The sequence below is a fragment of the Aethalodelphis obliquidens genome, unplaced genomic scaffold, assembly GCF_003676395.1.
Source record: "Aethalodelphis obliquidens isolate GAN/ISIS:26980383/991018 unplaced genomic scaffold, ASM367639v1 scaffold53, whole genome shotgun sequence".
In the NCBI taxonomy this organism is placed as follows: Eukaryota; Metazoa; Chordata; class Mammalia; order Artiodactyla; family Delphinidae; genus Aethalodelphis; species Aethalodelphis obliquidens.
Window position 1 is genome coordinate 13,958,936 of NW_020837997.1, and position 19,694 is coordinate 13,978,629.

Sequence of the window (19,694 nt, forward strand, 5' to 3'; positions counted from 1 at the left end):
ACAAGCATGCAGCCTGACGCATGGACACACGTGCGGAGGGCTTCACACCATGACTTCTCTGCATTCCCTCCAGGGCAGCAACCCCTCAGGGAGCCTGGGTCCCGGCTCCAACCCCTCTGCCCTGCCTTGGTCACTCCCAGGGCCCCCCACCAGCTCCACGGAGGAGAGGGAGGCTCAGAGCACCGTCCCGGCCATGCTGTGGTCCTCGAGGAACTGGGTGATGAGTCTGGGGGTCTGTGGGCCTGGCACAGGGTCCGCCCCCACTTCTGCGTCCTTCTTGTCCTCCTCCTTCCCCTGATCCTTGGAGAGTTACAGGAATACCTAGTGCTGGGCAGCCCAAGGAAACAGAAGGGAGGTCAGCTGAAGGGTCTGGCCCCCAGCCCCACCTTTACCACCAGCCCCGTCCTGGCGCTGAGGTCACCTCCTCCAGCGTGGTCTGGCTCACAGAAAAGTCCTCCACACCGTGCTCTGCGCCACGTGCCGCCAGCTCTCCAAAGAGGTACCCCAAGGCGCAGCGCGCTCCCGGAAGCAGCTGGAAGCGCAGGCGGCCACCGTGCACCTCCCGTAGCTCGGCCCCCGGGAACGTGGCCGCCACGAAGGCTGCCACCGACTCGGACTGAGACTCGGACACCCGCAGGGTCAGCGTGTGGCCAGCCCTGAACCTAGGGTAGGGTAGGGTGGGGTGGGGTGGAGTCCCGCAGCCCGCTCTTCCCTAAGACCCACCCACACCACCCTCCAGCTCTCTCCTAGCCCCACCCCTATACCTGGCTCCTGTTGACCCCCTGCCCAACACACCTGACCCCAACCCCTGCTCGTCCTCACCCCTCCTACATGCTCATCCCTTCTCTAACCCTGCTTCTCCCAGGCCCCGCCCACGCAATGCCACGCCCCAGTCCAACCTCTGGGCCACACCCACTTGCAGACCTTCTTGTGTCTCCGCCCATGGACCCACCCTCAGCCATCAGACCTCATCACCCCTCTCATCCTGGACAGTCCATAATGCTTGTCTCTTCCCCGCTGAGAGCCAACCTGACCCCGCTTGATCTCCCCTCCGGCCCCACCTACACCCCCACCCGGATCTGCCCGCACCCAGGCCTTGAAGCCTCACCCCACTCACCGGCCCTGGAGGTGCTGCGTGCTGACCAGGCAGCGGAACCGCCCGTTCACCATGATGGCCAGGTGCGTGCAGAGCGCCTCTCTCCCCCATGCTGTGGGAGCCCGGAGCCGTGAGCTCTGGCCAGGCCTGGACGGGCGGTGCCGGTCACTGGGCTGCTCCTGCTGGGGACCCTCAGCCTCCAGCTCTGGACCACCCTGTGCTCTGAACACTTCCTGTCAGGCCCAGACTGCTCTGTTCCCTGGGCCGGGTACCACCTCCGTGTGTTCTCCCACTCAGGCCTGGCACCCTCCCCCAAGCGAGGACCATGCCATCCCCTGTGACCCTGTGCTCTGATAGCCTCTAGCTCGGGCCTGGTCCACCTTTCTCCCCAGGATGGAACACCTGGACCCGCAGACCCAGCCGTCCGGTTCAGGGCCCACATGTGTGAGGTGGGCACCACGGCCAGAAGGCTGTTCGAGAGAAAACGCCGTGCGCCAGGGTCCGTGCCAGTGGTGGCTCGTCCTGGGAGCAGGGAGATGCTTAAGCGGGGCCCCGCCCCTACTCTGCGCACACGCCCCCTGCCCTCCCCCTCACATACCAGAGAGACCACAGCTGGATCCCCCACCAGAGCCACGGCTGTCGCCAGTTTCCGCTTGTTGCCCCGGCTGTAGGTGCCCACGGGGCTGTCCGCACATTGAGGGAGGCCCAGGCGCCCCAGGCCCGAGCTTGCTGTCTGTGGCGGGACGAAGTGGGAGGAGCAGAGTGAGCACTGGGGGGGGACCGGGTCAGAGTAGGGGGACCAGAGTGAGCAGGGGGGCCAGGATAGCGGGGGTCAGAGAATGGGGGGCCAGAGTGAGGAGGAGGGCCAGAATGAGGGGGGGCAGAGTGAGCATGGGGGAGCAGGGTGAGTGGGAGGGGCTAGGGCGAGGAAGGGGGTGGAAGGTAACTAAAGAGGGTGGGGCCAGAGCGAGTACAGGGGCAGGACTGCTACCTGAGGGCGGGGCCAGAGTAAGGGAGAGGCAGGACCTGGCCCAGGGCAGGAAGCCACCAGGAAGCCCTAAGCAGGAAGTGAGTAGGCGGGGCCATAGCCAGAAGGGTCAAGGAGGGAAGGGGCGGGTCCCTAAGCAGGGAGGACAGTGGGAAAGGGAGGTAGACCCAAGTGAGTATGTAGGAGCTGGGGGAGGGCAGGGGCGGGGCCAGAGGACCAAGCGTGGGTGGACCTGGACTCAGGGTGTGGCCAAGGAGCACCAGGGTAGGCTACGGTCCAGGGGCGGGGTTGGGGGCGGAGACCGGAGGGGTTGGTTGTGGGGAGTGTCACCTGGGCAACCTGGGCCTCCGGGACACCGCGCAGGCGTGCAAACAGCTCCAGGTGCTCGCGGCCGGTCAGCAGCTCGAAGATGGCATCCAACTGAGGGCAGTAGCCCATGCGGCAGTGAGCTACGGCCGGTTCCCGAGCCACGCTGGGGATGGGGAACAGAGAACTTCAGGAACTAGCTGGGCCCCGGCCATACTGGGGGCAAGCAGGGGTCTCAGGGCCCGCCCACCCACCCTGGTAAGGGACAGAAGGTGTCTCAGGGCCAAGTCAACCCTGCAGAGGTGTGGGGGTCAGGGACTCAAGCCCCACCCGATCCGTGCATGCAAAGGCGGGGGGTGGGGAGGAACAAAGGCTCCAGAGCCCCTCACCTGTGGCCTGCCAGCACCACCTCGCCCCCGCTGGGCACCGTGTCCCCAGTCACCATGTGGAACGTGGACGTTTTCCCCGCTCCGTTCACGCCCAGCAGCCCAAAACAGTGTGGGTACACCCAGAGACGGTACTCACAGAGGCCTGGACACTTGTCCCAGCATCTCTGATTTCTGGGGGTGGGTTACTCAGTTTCCACGTGGAGGGCTGTGGACAAAGGGACCCCTGGGGCAGATACTGGGGTGTGTGGGTAGGCATACAGCTGTCACACAGCAGGAATTCTGGTTGGCACACAGCATGTGTTTAATCAATCCTGGCACGCAGTACGTATCCTATAAAGGTCACACACAGCCAGTGCTCCATAAATATCGAGGCAGGAGATTTCAGAATGTTTCCTGCCATGCAGTGGGTACCTGATGGCAATGGCACCTGCTGAGAATTCATGCTGGGTGTGCAGTCAGCCCACAGTGGAGAGGTTGGCTGCACACAGTAGGCACTTGCTAAAGAGTGACGACGACACTAACACACCACACATATGCACAGGTATGTGCCAGCCCCTAGCAGGTGGCCAGTAAACGGCCCACAGCAGAAAAGTTTGCACAAAGCAATTGCTTGAATGTGAACTGGTACAAAGCACGTGCCTACTAAATACTGGTTGTTAGCAAATGCTTGACACATATATAGTAGGGGCTCAACAAATGCTGTTAACTTGATAAAAGTTGATCATCACAAAGGTGATGTTCAATACACTTTTGGTACACACAGGGGGGCTCAATAATGCTTTAGTATATACAACTGGTACTCAATAAGTGCTAGCACATAGTATAGGTGCTTGATTAAGGTAGCAGGCCTATGTATGGGAGCCCAATAGATGCTCAATAATAAATCCGTCCTCACTAGGATCTTATTCATACCTTATTGCACACAGTAGGGATCAATAAATGTAAGCATGCAGTAGGTGCTTAATGAGATTCGCTGGCTCAAAATAGGACTTCAGATATTGGCAGGCAGTAGGTACTCAATAAAAGTGCACAGTAGGTGCTCAATAAAGGGAAACAGGCTCACAGTAGGTGTTCAGTAGAAGGAGGTAGGCACAAACAGTACAGAGCACTGGGTGCACAGTAGGGCAGCCTCTCACCCCTGCACCAGGACCTCCACCCTGGACTTACCTCACCAGGGGAGATCCCAAGACACAGGAGGTCGACAGCCAGTGTCCTCTGCCCAGGGCACACCTGGGAGGGATGCAGGTCCGTGAGAAAGGTGGGTGGGCCAGTGGGAGCCACCCAACCCAGCACTCTGCACCCACCTTGGTCAGGTCCCTCAGCACCAACACGTCCCTCTCGGTGGCTCCTTGTACCACCCGCCCCCGCTCACGGGCCACATCCTCATCCTCCTCTCCCAGGGCAGGCAGCAGCCTCAGCTTGGGTCTGAGGGCAGAGACATGAGTGGGCCCAAAGCCAGATCCCAGCCCCTACCACCCTCCGTGGTCCCCACTGACTGTGGCAGGAGGCAGTTGTGGTGCTGCAGCAGGAGTGTAAAGAGGAGGAAGATGGGCCCCTGTATCAACATGGCCAAAAGGTTCTTGCTGACAACCTCCCAGCGCAGGGGTGACTGGAACTGCCCATCTCCTGTGAGGACATGAAGGAGGGATTGGGTCATTTTAGGGGTTTGGTTTCTGGGCCTCTCCCCATTCAGGTCACCCTGGGTTCTTAACGGAAAGGACCAAGCTGAATAGGCCACTCAACTGGGGTCTAATTGGCATGGAAAACAGCAGCATCGGGGCTTCCCTGGTGCCGCAGTGATTAAGAATCCACCTGCCAATGCAGACGACATGGGTTCGAGCCCTAGTCCGGGAAGATCCCACATGCCGCAGAGCAATGAGGCCCATGTGCCACAACTACTGAGCCTGCGCTCTGGAGCTCGTGAGTCACAACGGCTGAGCCCGTGCATCTACAGCCCGTGCTCCGCAACAAGAGAAGCCACCACAGTGAGAAGCCCGCACACTGCAACGAAGAGTAGCCCCCGCTCGCCGCAACTAGAGAAACCCCTCGCGCAGCACTGAAGACCCAACGCAGCCAATAAATAAATTAAATTAATCTATTAAAACATATATATAAGAAAAAAAGAAAAGAAAAAGAAAACAGCGGTATCACCACCTCCCTTATTTAGTGCCTTAGACCTTTTACGATGTGACCAAATGGAATTAGATTTTTATGGCTGCTTTGCTGTACGTCTAACTTGGCCTTCAAGCCCTTGGGGGCCACCTAAGACCTCCAGGTCTCTTCCTGGGGGCTACTGTTTGTCCCTACCCTATAGAATTGACTCTCATCTGGCACTTCCCCACCTGGAGGGAAGTTCTCTCCCAAGCGCTCAAAAGCGTCAGCCATGGCCTGGTTCCTCACCATGTCAATGAGCGCCCAGCCCAGGCAGAAGTGAGGAAAGATAAGGAAGACCCACTTCAGGATCCAGCTCACCTCCTGTAACTTCTACTCAGGGGCAGGAAGAAGGAGGTGGGTAAGGGGCCAAGGCCGATGCCCAGTCCAACCCCAGCCCGAGGCCCAACCTTGTCGGGTCCCACCTGATCAGAGAAGAGCTCGAGCACAAAGGTGGCCATGCTGCCGTTGATGCCGATAAAGAGGTTGATGCAGGTGAGCACCATGTAGGCCATGCTGGGCATGGAGAAGAAGGAGGAGGGTGGGTACGTGAGCGGTGTGATGGACCAGCTGAGGGGTAACAGGAGCCACTGTTACTGCCAGACAGGGGCTGAGCAGCCCTAAAAGTAATACAGATCTCCCTTCCTACTTCTGTGTTTTAGGCCCTTATAACACGGATCAAGCCAAGATGAGCTTTTAAGGCCACCTCGGCACACCACTGAATTAGATCACACTTGGGGTCACTTCAGAGCTCCATACCCTCTCCTTAGGAGCTGCTACAGAGCCCCATCTCCCTCAACAGTGTTGGGGGGAGTCAGTAAGAACAAGCCCTGAAGGGCTAGGGGCCTCACTCATACAGTAGTAGCAACAACAGGAGGGCAGGCAGGTTGGCAGAGGCCACGTACGCCCTCTGCTGGAAGGCCAGAAAGATGAGCACCACGATGGACACTGGCACCAAGTAGTTACACTGCATCGGAGGTGGCAGTTTCCCCCCTCGGTGTGCAGGGGTGGGAACTGGCACCCTCGGCACTGTGCCCCACCCTGACCTCCTCCCTGTGCTTTGGGTAGCAGGACATGAGGTCTCCCACAATCCCCAAGACTTTACTTGGGCCATCCTAGACAAGTCCCTGCCCAGAAAGGGCCAGAAGGGACAGTGGCAAGTGGTGGCGGGGCCCCCACCCCTCCAGGCAGTCCCCGCACCATGTCCCAGAGAAAGTTCAAGGGTGAAGCTGGCCGAGACAAAGGACATGGTGAAGACCACACAGATGGAGACAAGCACGTCCACTGAGGAGGCCATTCTGGGGGCGAGGGTACGTGAGATGTTCAGAGGGGAACTGTGCACACCACTGATGGGACAGAGGTCCTCAGGGCTGGGTATGGATGGGGGAGATGGCTTGAGCCATTTCGGGTCATTAGGCAGGGAGAGGTTTTCCAGGTCTCTAGTAGAATAAAAGTTGATGTGACGAGAATGTGCAGGCAGCTGGGGGAGACTGGAGCCCATGGAGCCTGATGATGTCCCATTACCCTGGCCTAGGGAGTGGAGAGGAGCAGTTCCTGTTCCCCATTTACACAGCAAGAGCGTAGCAGAGCGTAAATCCAACTCCCATCGCCCCAAACAACAGAGAAACCAACTGATGCTGGGGGGATACACAGAGCTGGGGGACTCACAGCGTGGCCTCAGACAGCTGCTCCTTGATGAGGTTCAGGGGGTGATTGAGCGTGGTGATGCTGTGGGCACGGTGGGCGGGGCTTAGCGGCAGGCGGGCAAGTAGGAGAGCGTTGTTGGCTCGGTTGACAAAGGCCACCACGGCATGCCAGCCCTTGTTGTTGAACCAGATCTGTGGTAGGGTCAGGGCCAAGGGGTCAGCGTGCGGGGGTCAGACCTACGCCCAGCAGCGCCAGCCCACCACTCCCAGTTCCCACCTTGAAGCCATCCTGAATGTCCAGACCAAGAGCCCATGCTGTGAGGTTGTTCAGGATGTGGTCGAGGGCCCCTCCCAGTTGGGGGTTCAGCAGTGCCCGCAGCTCCTCCACAGAGCGGCCCACCTCAAGCCCCGAGGGCAGGCCCGGGTCTCGGCCCCCCAGGGAGAAGCCCCCATACCTGTGAGGCAGTGGAGGAGGGGCAGCTGAGGGTCGGGGAGGATGGGGTGGCAGGTCTCCCAGCAGGCAGGCAGAGGGCACAGGAATGGAGCCCAGGCAGAGGACACTCCTCACCTGACCTCGTTCACCCACTTCTTGGTCTTCAGGCTGTGATAGAGACAAACACACAGACACAAAGATGAGTGAGACAGAGACAGAGAGATTCTGGGGAGTTGAGTTGGGTGAGATAAATAGAAACGATGAGGTATGGAAGGCTCCTAGGAAGCCCCAGCTGGGAACCCCAGGCTGGACATCACCCTCTCCCCAACCTCCCCCAGGAACAGAACACTTCCTCCACCTGAGGACCCTGCTACAGCCGGGCACGCCAAGTCCAGGGCAGTGCTCACCCTTGGCGCACCAGGCGTGGGTAGGTCTTGACCAGGAAGTCAGACAGTTTCCGGCCTGTTAGGTCCTGGACCACCTTGCCCGAGCTGGTCGGTGCCTGGGGAGGCGGGGGGCAGCCGGCCACAGCAGGGCAGTTGGGCAGCAGGCGGTGGGCACCAGGCTGGCTGCACTGGCAGGCAGGGGACGGAGACTCCGGAGTCCAGTTGCCGCTGGCCAGGACCTTAGCCACATCTGCAGGAACCTCGGGCACCGAGAACTGGCAGACGGCAGGCTGTGTGCACTCAGGTGCCCTGCGGGGGTGGGTGCAGGGCTGGGGCACCCGGCTTCCAGGGTTCCTGGAATGTGGGGGCGCCCAGCTCCCAAGCAGGCATGGGGGATACCCGAGGCACCTGAGGCCCACTGGCCAGAGCCCAGATAGGGAAACTGAGACCAGAGAGGAGAAAGGTCCAGGCTGGCGGGCCCTCACCTGTTGGAGTTATTTTTCAGGTAAGCCTCCTCCAATCCGGCCTCTTCCAGCAGCACCTCGAGCAGGCGGGGCACATTCAGGGTCCCCTGGGGCATCCTCGCTGCGCAAAGGGGGCGCAAGTCAGGGCTGTACCCACAGGCTCCTGGCGCTCCCACCACCAGGCCCCTCTCCTCTGCACTCACCTGAAGAAGGACACTTGGGAGCCATACATGCTGGGACTGAGCTGCAGAGCTGGGTAGTATCCGAAAGGAGGCATGATGAGGCTGAACACCAGTGCCCAGCCCACGAAGAGGGCAGGCAGCACAATCTGAAGGACCAGCCCATCAGCTGCCCTCCTGGTCTGCCCTCCAAGCTTGCCTGCACCCTTCCCTGATCCCGCTCTAGAACCATCCATGGCTCCCCAGTGCTCTCAAAAAGTGTTCAGAGTAGGGGATACACCTGGGATTAGGCTGTTGAATTAGGTCACAGAGTTGAGAACAGGCACTCAGGGTCCCCCACACGCCCTCCCTCGTGCCTAGCCCCCCTCACCTGTGCGAACAGGCCACAGCGGCTGCAGCAGGCAAGCAGGAAGCGCTTGAGAAGCAAGGCCCGGAGCTGCTGGTGGGCCAGCACCCAGCCATGTACACAGCCTGCGGCGTCTGGCCCAGAGCTCTGCAAGGCCTGTGTCTCGGGGGCAGAGCCCGCTGTGAGGGATAGGAGGGTCAGTGCTCATGCCCCGGGGACCAGGAGGGGCCACAGGGCCGGGTGGGGACAACTCACCCAGCCCCCCATTCTCCAGGGCTGATTCCTCTAGCAGAATCTGCAGCCTTGCAGTCGCGTCCAGATGAGCAATGCCTGAGCACGGGTGCTGCCTGGGCCTACCATCTGTGGAGTTACCAGTGTTGGGGTCAGGTTCAGGGTCAGGGTTAGTGTTCAGCCTGGGGTCTGGGCTAACGTCAAGGTTCACAGTGGAGGGGTCAGGAATCAGGGGTGGAGGTCAGGGCTATGCCTTGGGCCACGTCAGCCAGGGATGGGGACTTGGTCTAAAGTCAGGTCTAACTCTGGACCAGGTTGAGGGATCAAGACAGAGACCTGCGGCCGCACCCCCTGGGCCTGTGTCCACAGCACAGTCCTCCACCACCTTCAGGAAGATCTGGGGAGACGAAGCAGGGCGCTCAGAGCCTGGGGACACAGGGGAGGGAGGGGGACTTGGGAGCCACCACCCCTCATACACTGGGGGTCCCCAGGCCTCCCGGAGGGCCCCTGAGTCTCCAGGCTTCTGTGTGTGCCGACTCCACCCTGGGACACCCAGCTGTCAATAGGCAGACGTCTTCCTCTTCATCCTTCCAAGCACCACCTCCTCCAGGCAGCCCTCCTCCCGGCACCCCCACACCTCCCCCAGGAGCCACACCTCCTCCAGGCTGGTGTCGGAGATCCCGAAGCCGGCCAGTCCCAGCTTCCCCAACCGCTGGTCCAGCTCGCAGAAGAGCTCAGCGAAGCTACTGTCCGGGGCGCCCTGGTAGGGCAGCACCAGCACCAGCTCGTGTGGCAGCTCTTTGACCATCCGTGCCCCGGGCACGTGGCTCTGCACCAGGGCCAGCAGCTGAGCATGTCAGGGGCCCTGGAGGCGTGGGCAGCCGTGGCTCCTGCCCCGCCCCCCCATCCCTGCCCCCCTGGAGAAGGGGCTTGGGTGACCCATGAGGGACCTGTCCCTGAGGGCAGAGGACGTCAGGATTAGGTACCCAAGGGCAGGACTTGACCCGGGGTCAGAGCCAGAGTCCACCCAGGGTCAGAGTCCAGGAGTAGGTCCATGTGTCGGCTCAGCCTGGTGTCAGGAGTCAAGCCCGGGGTTGTGAAGCCCTGTTGCCCTGAACCAAGCCACTGTCACCCAACAGCCCCTCACTCTGGCTCTCCCACCCCGGCCCTCACCGGCAGTGCTGGCCTGGCTGCCTGGCTCCCTTTCCTGCCCAGGATCCATGTTGTCCTTCAAGTCAGTGTCACCCTGCGGGCAGGGCTGGCCAGAGCCTTGAGAGACAGTGGATGGAGGTCAGCTCCAGCCCTCACTTTTTTTTTTTTTTGCGGTACGCGGGCCTCTCACCGCTGTGGCCTCTCCCGTTGTGGAGCACAGGCTCCGGACGCGCAGGCTCAGCGGCCATGGCTCACGGGCCCAGCCGCTCCGCGGCATGTGGGATCTTCCCAGACCGGGGCACGAACCCGTGTCCCCTGCATCGGCAGGCGGACTCTCCACCACTGCGCCACCAGGGAAGCCCAGCCCTCACCTTTTTGCTGGTGGCCAGGGCTGGGGGACACTTCACCAGTGTCAGGTAGTATCTGGAGACCAAATGACACCACAGGAAGAGCGGGGAGCCACAGCAGCACAAGCAGCCGCCCGCCACCACTGCCACACGATCTCCCAACAGCTCTGCCTCATCCAGGTGGTGGGTGGAGAGGATCAATGTGCGATCTGGGCATGGGACCCAACCCACTCATGCCATCAGGCTGCCGAAGCTGTGGTCTCTGCCCCATGCAGTGAACTCCTACTCATCCCTCAAAACCCCATCCCCCAACACCTCTTTGTCAGAAACATCTTCTGGTCTCTCAAGCAGAATCCAGGGGAACCTCAGGCCACCCTCAATTCTTACCATCCTGGTATTTGAGCAGCAGCTCCCGAATGCCTCGACGGGAAGCAGGGTCCACACCAGCTGTGGGCTCATCCAAGATAACGACTTGGGAGCCACCCACAAAGGCAATGGCCACTGAAAGCTTCCACTGAATCCCACCTGGGTTGGGACAGGGGTTGGGATCTCAACAGGACCCACAGGCTTGGGCAGGGCTACCTCCCTTCTTCCTGCGCCTCTCCCTACCCACCTGGACCTCAGTTCCTGTCTCCTCTGACATCCCCCCATCCTCAGGATAAAGCCCTAGCCCCCTCCCCATCCTCATCTCTGCAGACCCAAAGGCTCCTCCCCAGAGAGGTGGCAAGTCTGTGCATGCCGCTTGGAGACCAGTCCCACATCCTGCATCAGACGGTCCTGCTCGGGGCCCACGGCAGCTGCACTCAGACTCTTTAACCGCCCATAGAACCAGACGTGCTCATCCACGGTCAGCCTGTGGCCATGGGCAAAAGACAGGGTGGCTACCATGGTGGGCAGGGGCCCAGAGAGCACCCAGCCCCCCATTGCCATGCCCCAGGCCCACTGAGACGCACATGTCAAACAGCACACTGTACTGTGGGCAGACTCCCAGGTGGGGCCGGATGGCTGCCATGTTGGATCGGACATCGTGGCCCAGGACACAGGCGGAGCCAGCAGTGGGTGGGAAGAGGCCGGTTAGGATGGACCTGGGGGTGCAGGGATCGCAGAGCAGCTGCTCCTTCAGAGGGGGAAACTGAGGTTCCCAGAGAAGAGGCACCAGCACATATAGGGCACCTACTGTATGCCCAGACCGAAGGAGTATTATGTTCCCATTTTACAGGGGAGGGAAAGTGAGGCTCAGAGAATATACTTATCGCCTACCTATTGTGTATCCAAAGTGAACTTGCAGGGGGGACCCAAAGTGAACTGGGGAGGGGGGTGTCCTGCCCTCACTGTACAGACAGGGACCTTCTGACCCCAGATGTCCTTCCCCTTGAACAGGTGTGCAAGCTGAGGCCCTGGGGGGCGGGGAGAGAGGAACTGGGGGGGAGGGGAGCGACGGCTGCTCACAGAGTGGTCGTCTTGCCAGCCCCATTGTGGCCCAGGAAGGCGGTGATGAGGCCCTGGTAGAAGTCCAGGCTGAGCCCGTGCAGGGCCGGCTGTGGGTTACCAGGAAAGCGCTTTTCCAGGCTCCGTATGGAGACTCCTGGAATCAGGCCAGGGGGTGCCTCTTCCACCAGCATTGGGGAAGGAGGGCAGACTCAGCCATGGGAGCCCCCGGGGTCCTGGGGGCTGTTCAAGCTGGTTTGTGGAGTCGGGGACTTGTGGGGCAGGGTTCTGTAGGAGTTAGGGGAGCCTCAGGGGGCCTGGAGAACTAGGGGTGTCCAGAGGATTGGAATCCGCGGGAACCTGGGCTTTGGGGGGGCCTGGGAATCCAGACAGGGAAGTGGCTGCTAAGGTCTGTCGGGCCTCACCCTTGGGGTCCTGTGGGGCAGGGGGCTGGGCACTTGGAGGTCTGAGGCCCAAACCAGTAGCTCCTCCGAAGGGAACGTTCCACGGTTCGGGGATCCCGTACTCGCCTGTGGGGAGTGGTACTCAGTTACCGCTTGAACCCATTCCCCTGGTGTGTGCCGGCTGCTGGCCATACCCCTGGGATTAGGGCATCCAGGTAGGAAGTAATCAGGAAGCCCCGCCCACCCGCCCCAGACCATCCCTCAAACGCAGCCACCTGTGCGCATGTGCTCAGGTGCCAGGAATCCCCACCCTCTCACCTCCGGCTTCCAGACCCCTAAGCCCCGCCCCATCCTGGGCCCCGCCCCTCAGCCCAGCCTCCCTGGCGCCTGTGCACCTCTTACGGCCCACCTGGGCACACAGCCTCCAGGTACCAAGTGGCGAGGCCGTAGAGCGCAGCGTCGAGCAGCAGAAGACCCGAGACCTGGGCCAGGCTGAAGACATCGGCTATAGGCCCAGTGCCCACGTTGTGCCACTGCGCGCCCTCGCCCTGCTCCTCCAGCAGTGCCAGGCTCTCGCAGCCGAAGCCGAAGGCCACGGGCAACAGAAGGCTCTGCGGGTTAGGGCAGGTAGGTAGGTGGGTGGAAAGCAAGGGCAGCTAAGGGTGCCTTGCACCCCCGCACCCCACCCGACCCGGCTCTCACCGCGGCCACACGGCCGCCCACGGGCAGTTGGTCCCGCCAGGCCACGCACAGCACGTAGGGCAGATAGAGCACGAAGTAGGCGAGGCCCCCGCAGGCGGCTGCCAGGTTGGCTCGGGAGAAGCAGGCGCTCAGAAAGAAGCTCTGGACCACCGTGGCCACCTTGAAAGCCGCCAAGGACGGGAAGGGCACCACCGCGTGGCTGTAGGGGAGGATGTCCCCGACTGCAGGGAGGCAAAGGCAGCTGGAGGGAGCGCACGGATTCGCCCCGGGACGCGCAACCCTGCGAGGCGCCCCCTGCCTGTTACCCTCCCGCGTACACGCGCACCCATTCTGGAGCCGGGAAGGCCGGGGTGCGCCCACCTTGAGCACCAGCACGAGCAACGCGGTGCTGAGAAGGAAGGGCCCGAGACAGCTGAGGAACCAGCCCAGCCAAAGCACGGCGCCACTGAGCCCCATGGCGCACATCGTGCAGCACAGCCTCGTCTCCTTCTCACGCACCACAGCCTTCACGGTCAGCGCCACCGAATAGATCCAGGCCAGCATCAGGAAGAGCGGCAGTGACCGGCTCAGCACGCGCAGGAACCTGGGGCAGTGGGCAGCTGGGGTGGAGGCCGGAGACGCCGCGCTGCCCCCATCTGGCACGAGGGTGCGCGCACTGGGATCCCAAGGTGAGGCCAGCGGGGACATTTGTCCTCTCTTATCATCAGACCCTTGATGGCGCCTCAGGGTTCTGGCTGTTAGGCCACGTTCTCCCAGCTCCCGGAGACCCCCGACCCTCAGGAATCCCTCCTCCTCCCGCTACAAGTCACGGAGAGTGGTCCCTCTAAACTGTAGTTCTCAGCCTTGACTGCGTGAATATTCCAAACGGAACCCTGGCCGCACCCTGAGACCCGGGATCTGGCATCTGAGTGAATGAGTGAGGAGGGGGCGCTCACGCGTCGTCCACGTAGCAGGTACACGAAGCCGCACCGGGGTCCCAAAATCTGAGGCGAGTATGGGAGTGGCTGGGACCTGCCCATCACAACTTTAGTTCCGCCCTCACCTGCCTCCTCAATTATGCACGTAGCCCCACCTGCCAAGCGCTCTTTTTTTTTTTTTTTTTTTTTTCTGTACGTGGGCCTCTCACTGTTGTGGCTTCTCCCGTTGCACAGCAGGATCAGCAGCCATGGCTCACGGGCCCAGCAGCTCCGCGGCATGTGGGATCTTACCGGACCGGGGCACGAACCCGTCTCCCCTGCATCGGCAGGCGGACTCTCAACCACTGCGCCATCAGGGGAGCCCCAAGCGCTCTAATCTTATCCCAGAAGCCGAGGGTTGAGCCCGCGTCTGCCAAGCCCTTGGCCGCGCCCCTCACACCATAGGCTCCGCCTACCGCAGGCCCCAGTTGGTCTAAGGAGTCTTGGGCTCCACCTACCAAGGTCTACGGTAGGTGGGATGCTCCCTGGCATCCCCATTCCCTCGGCCCCGCCCCACAAGGCCCCCCACCTGTCCCTGATCTTATTGGCTCTTGTGACGTCATCGATGTCCATGCGGATCTTGATGCGCACATGGCCAGGGCCTGGGGACTGCGAAGAGTCCGGGAAGTCCTCGGGCTCGGAGAGCAGCTCCAGGGCCCGCTCCACCAGGGCAGCCTCTGAGGGCGCAGCCTCCAGCTCGTCCAGAGTCACGCACTGGGAGGGGCTTGGGCGTGGGTCCGAGGTCCCAGGGTCGTCCTCTGGACCTGAGGGTGGAGCCGCGTTTCCTCCTAGGAGTCCCACAGCAGGGCTGCCCCTCCCCTCAGAGAGATTTCCCCAGGTGGGCGGCCCCTCACCTCCATCACGGCCCAGTGTGCCCACCAGGTGTCCCATATCAGCATGGGCCTCATGCCAGCTGCAGCCACCACTTCGGGGGTTCAGAAAGGCACGAAGAGCCTCTCCCCGGTCCTGGCCTCCAGCTCCTGGCTGCCTTCTTCCTGTGACCTGCAGGAGCCTCTGGGGGGTGTCGGGGAAGGTGGGAGTCTGTTTCGGGCATTCAGGGCCTGTCACCCCTCTTCCCATCCCTGCGGCCGGAGCTCACCGTGGATACCACTTCCCAGCTCCACACCCTTGCCCAGAAGGCCCTGCCCTTTTGCTCAAATCCTCAGCAGGGCATGACTCTGCTGCCCGGCGTCCTGGCCCCACCTGCAGCCGTGCGACGCCGGCGCTGTCGTTCGCGAAGTTCAAGAGCGGGGCGCCCAGCAGCTCCCACACCTCCTGGATGCCCTTGAACAGCGCCAGCCCCTGGAAGGTTTGGTTCACCTGCAGGAGGCGGGCGCCGAGGTCTATGCCGGCCTTGCCTGTTCACGACCCTTCCCCTCCTCTGAGGACCCCTGCCCACCCCTCCTGCTTCCCCCCCTCTGCTCCATCCTGTGCCTCTGAGCGCTGTCTGTAACCTGGCAAACTCTTACCCCTTCTAGACCCCGCTTCCCGGACCCAGCCCAGGGGCCGCCCGTCTCCTGGTCAGGGCCCTCCCTCTGGCCTGGCCCTCCCCGCCCTGATCTGAGGCCGGGACGTGGGACCCCTCCCACCGTCACCTGGGCCGTGAGCTGAACACTACTTTCCCCAGGACCAGCGGCTTCAGGCGCCTCCAGAGCCGGTGGGACAGGGGGTGGGCGTCCAGGGCCCCCACCAGCTCAGTGCGGGTGGAGCCTAGCGCCGAGGGGTGCACCATGAGGCCCTGCGCCCGCCCACATCCTGGCCCCACCTCCCCGGCTGGGAAGCCAGCTCAGCCACTCAGGCTGTGGTGTGGCAGGGCCCGTGCCGCTCCTGCCACACCAGCTCCTTCAGGTCACTGGCCTCATACCGGCTTGCTGGGCCCCCGGCACTGCACAGGGCTTCTGCCACCGCCTCCAGGGGGCCACCTGGCCCTTGGGGTCTCCACAGCAGTGCCCACAGCTCCACCAGGCCAGGTGGCACCAGGAGCTGGAGACGGGTCACCAGAGGGCCCGGGCAGGCTTCCCTTCCACGTGGTCCTACCGCCAAGCCTTAACCAGGGCAGGGGACTCCGCCAGGAGCACCCTCTCCCTCTCTTTCTGCCCAAGTGCCCCCCAAAACCTACCAAAGATAGGTGCCTGGGGCTGCCCTGTCACCTCCCCTTCCAGGCAGCCCACCCAATTTCCTGGCTGGGGTAGAGGCTGCGCGGGCCTCTTACCTCCTGGGCCAGGTCTTCTGCTGCTTCCACAAGGCTGTCTAAGGAATCCTGGGCCTGGCCCAGCACAAACGCCAGGGATTCCTGGGGAGAAAGATGACAAGGTGACAACGACGTTCACTGCTGTCTCACCAGGGGTCCAGTACCTTGCCAAGTTCCCAGGGGGTCCATACTATCATAGGCCCCATTTTACAAACAGGGAAACTGAGGCTGCTAGAGGCAAATGGGCTTGTTCAAGGTCTCAGGGCTGGAGTATCTCAGGCCCTCCCAGGCACCAAGGAGGGCCCAGGCAAAGGCCTGGAGGCTGGCTCACGAGGGGCAGGGCGGGACTCCACGAGAACAGCGTCCAGGGCTCCAGCTGGCCTTGCCCTGCCCCACCTCACCCCTTGCATCAGTGTCCCCAGCAGCTCCGTGGCCAGGGACGGTCCCTCCTTGGGCTAGGCACTCAGCTGAGCCCAGGCTGAGGGAGTAAAGCACAGAAGCCCAGGGTTAGGCAAAGCTTAAACCGAGACACGCCCCATCCCGTGCTTCACAGCCCAGCAAGTGGAGGCAGGCCCGTGCTCAGAGCCCGGCCCCGCCCTGCCTGCCATGGGCCCTGCCTTCTCACCTGCTCCACGTGCAGCCCTCAGCGTAGGCATCAGCTGCCTCAGGCTAGCCAGCATCCTGTGGGCCCTGGGGGCCCCCAGGACAGTGTGGGCATCTGCCAGGAGCCGGGAGACCCTGGGGACAGAGAGAGGGCGGGAGGCGGTGGCTGGGCGGCCCTCCACCCACACACACCCGGCCGCCCCCGCTGCCGCTGGCTTACAGGGAGTCCTGAAGGTGCTGAGGACGCCAGGCTCCTCGGTGAGCATGGGCCGTGGGAAACAGGTGTTGCTCATGTTGCAGATGAGGCCCTAGAGTCCAGGGACGGTACCCGCTGACGGCAGCGGCTTGTTGGGGAAATGGCCTGCGGGGACGCCGGACGTGGGCTTCTCGTCTGAGTCCCCAGCGTGATGACAGCCCCGGCGACAGAGTGCCCCCTCTCAGCCATGATTCGGGTGCCCGGCCTGTGCTCCGGACTCTCCCTGGGGCCCCTGTGCACGGGGTGACCACTGCTAACCCTAACCCCAAAGTGCTGGACGTTGGGAGGCTTACATTCATGCTGCCCAAGTTGGGGGTGGGAATGGCGTGCGGCCACATCAGCTCCACCAAGAGCTGAAACGGCGGGGGCAGAACGGGCGGGGGGGAGTGGGGAACCGTGGGGGGCGCCCGGGCCGCCCCTCCCTGGCCCACCCGACCAGACATTACCGGCTGCCTCCTGCGGTACAGGAAATTCTTCCAAAGCAGCAGCATCAGCTGCGTCCAGGAGGCCATGGTGGGAATGGACGGGAGACAGGACTGAGGGGCCAGGCTGAAGACGTACTGTGCGGCTGCGGGCAACTCCCCGTTCCTCTCTGAACCTCATCATCTCTCTATCGCTCTTCTATTCCTGGAAGCTCTGCTTAGAGCCCAGCAAACAGTCCACGCTAATTAAAGGGGCTCCTGTCTCCCCAGAGGGGCGGAGTAAGCCAATGGGAGCCCTGCCCGAATCCATCCTCGCATCTCATTGGTTGAGGGGCCCAGGGCTGCAGCTGGGGGCCCAAAGGCGATCAATTAATCCTGCAGGTGGTGGAGCCTAGGCTTAACTCTCTCCTCACCAGGCTCCACCCTAAGCCCTACTGGTGGGGCCTCCAGGTCCCGTCCCCCAGCCTCATCCCTAACCCGGGGAAGGATTCCCTTCCCCCACCCCACCCCACCCCGCGCTCTTCTCCAATGATAATAGCAACGAGTATTTTACACGACTGGCTGGAAGAGGGGCCACCCCAGGCCCCCAGAGAGACAGGCAAGTTACCCAGCTGGAGGCAGGGCCCCAGATCTGCCCTCCCCTCACGTAGTATTCTTCAGCTCAGAAGACCCACAAGATCCAGAAAATGAGTAAAGAGCAGGGGCGGCGCCTGGAACCAGCGATTCCTGATCCTGTTCTTGCTTGGAACTGTCCAGCCTGGCCTACTTCATCATTGTACAGATGGGGAAACTGAGGCCGCCAGAGGGGCAGGGAGTGGACCCAGGACCCCTGACTCTCACTCCAGGACTCTCCTTTACAAGTGGGACCTGCGGGGAACAGCCTCTGTTTCTGTATTGGTAAAACGGGGCAGAGAGCTTAGCGGCGTACTAATGGGGAGAGGGGCTGCAGGTGTAGGTTGGTGAGTCTGATGCTCATACCTCCCCGTGGAGACTTAGTGATCAATTCTGCCGCACCCAACACTCCCCGGCAGGGTGTGAGGGTGAGTAACAGTCTGGAGTCGGGCCTCACCCCTGATTTCCCACGGAATCTGCCTCCTTCCCACCCATCCGCACCCCTGCATCCTCGAGTCTCAGGGCCTTCCTCTCTCTCCGGGACACTCCCACCGTTCCAGCCCCCAACTCTTTCCTCCTTCCCTCCGCCCGACAGCGGCTGGGGAGAGCGGCTCCTTTAAGAGGAGCCCTCGGGGCTTCCTTGGTGGCGCAGTGGTTGAGAGTCCGCCTGCCGATTCAGGAGACTCGGGTTCGTGCCCCGGTCCGGGAAGATCCCACATGCTGCGGAGCGGCTGGGCCCGTGAGCCATGGACGCTGAGCCTGCGCGTCCGGAGCCTGTGCTCCGCAACGGGAGAGGCCACAACAGTGAGAGGCCCGCGTACCACAAAAAAAAAAAAAAGAGAAGACCTCGCAGCGGGCGCGGCACCGCGGCAGCGACCTGTACCTGGCGTCCCGCGTCCCGGCCAGGCCCCGCCCCATCCGCTCCCATTGGCTTCCATAGCCGCCACTCAGAGGCCGGGCCAACCGGAGCCGCGCGCGCCGACGGGGGAGGCGGGGTCACAGCCGGGCCGCGCCGAGCCGGGTTTCTTAAAGGGATCGCTCGCCTCTTGCTGCAGCACCCCAAGGAGGGGCGCCCGGCTCACCCCACGCGGGTTGGCCTCCGAACACACCGGCCAGGCCCACGTTGCATAGCCGCCTGCAATACCGCAGCTCCTGGTCTCAGGAGGTCCCTTTCTCCCCACTCTCCCTCCAGCCCTAGCCAAACTCGCCCTAATACTCTGGGACTCTATTTGCCCATCCAGAAAATGGGGGTTCGACTAGAGTCATCATTTGTTCATTCATTCATTCCACAAACATTCCTCGGTCCTTACAGTGGGCCAGGCGATGGCAGAAGGGGGAGGGGGCCCTCAACATCCTAAGATTAGAATCTTGGGTCACGATGGTGACCCTGATTTGGAAGAAACCTCCAGATGTTTCCCTCTCCAGAAAATTGGGTATATTTCACAAGGTCCTAATGAAACAAGTGTGTGGATCCACAGCTCTGGAGGTGCTGGGAAAGGTGAGAAGGGTGGGAAGGGCTCCATGAAAGGAGAGTTTGGGGGCTTCCCTGGTGGCGCAGTGGTTGAGAGTCCGCCTGCCGATGCAGGGAACACGGGTTCGTGCCCCGGTCCGGGAAGATCCCACATGCCGCGGAGCGGCTGGGCCCGTGAGCCATGGCCGCTGAGCCTGCGCATCCCGAGCCTGTGCTCCGCAACAGGAGAGACCACAACAGTGAGAGGCCCGCGTACCACAAAAAATAATAATAATAAATTTAAAAAAAGAAAGGAGAGTGTTGTTGTTGGCACTGGGGCTTTAAGGATGAATAGGAGTTTGCCAGGAGGGTACTCCGGGACGAGTAAATGCACAAAGGCCTGGAGGCTGGATGAAGCCACCGTCCTGAGGACCTACTTACAGGTTTGCCCTTTGCCCCACCCCCAGGTCCCCCCCACCCCCAGATCCCAGGACCCCAGAAGGTATCCAAGCCAGGCACCGCCCCCCAGGCTGTCTGGGGCACCAACTCCAGCACC

General features: G+C 62.1%; 1 protein-coding gene across 1 annotated transcript; it reads right to left on the reverse strand.

Moving 5' to 3' along the window:
- Positions 1-126: 126 nt before the first annotated feature.
- ABCA7 (ATP binding cassette subfamily A member 7) lies at positions 127-18,418 on the reverse strand. The gene is given in 47 exon segments (XM_027086030.1): positions 127-321; positions 422-662; positions 1,118-1,196; positions 1,505-1,612; positions 1,670-1,829; positions 2,415-2,556; positions 2,780-2,910; positions 3,947-4,009; positions 4,084-4,204; positions 4,276-4,402; positions 5,122-5,263; positions 5,356-5,500; positions 5,782-6,590; positions 6,592-6,768; positions 6,854-7,031; positions 7,145-7,177; positions 7,417-7,704; positions 7,881-7,948; positions 7,950-7,980; positions 8,063-8,187; positions 8,409-8,563; positions 8,640-8,744; positions 8,952-9,012; positions 9,271-9,462; positions 9,763-9,861; positions 10,139-10,323; positions 10,502-10,639; positions 10,813-10,967; positions 11,068-11,199; positions 11,564-11,785; positions 11,968-12,034; positions 12,037-12,072; positions 12,356-12,557; positions 12,649-13,446; positions 13,947-14,618; positions 14,808-14,924; positions 15,178-15,314; positions 15,399-15,428; positions 15,431-15,587; positions 15,817-15,897; positions 16,197-16,273; positions 16,430-16,533; positions 16,619-16,628; positions 16,631-16,759; positions 16,948-16,983; positions 16,986-17,007; positions 17,086-18,418. Coding segments are annotated over 47 exon segments (7,515 nt in total). The 5' UTR covers positions 17,167-18,418; the 3' UTR covers positions 127-174.
- Positions 18,419-19,694: the final 1,276 nt, after the last annotated feature.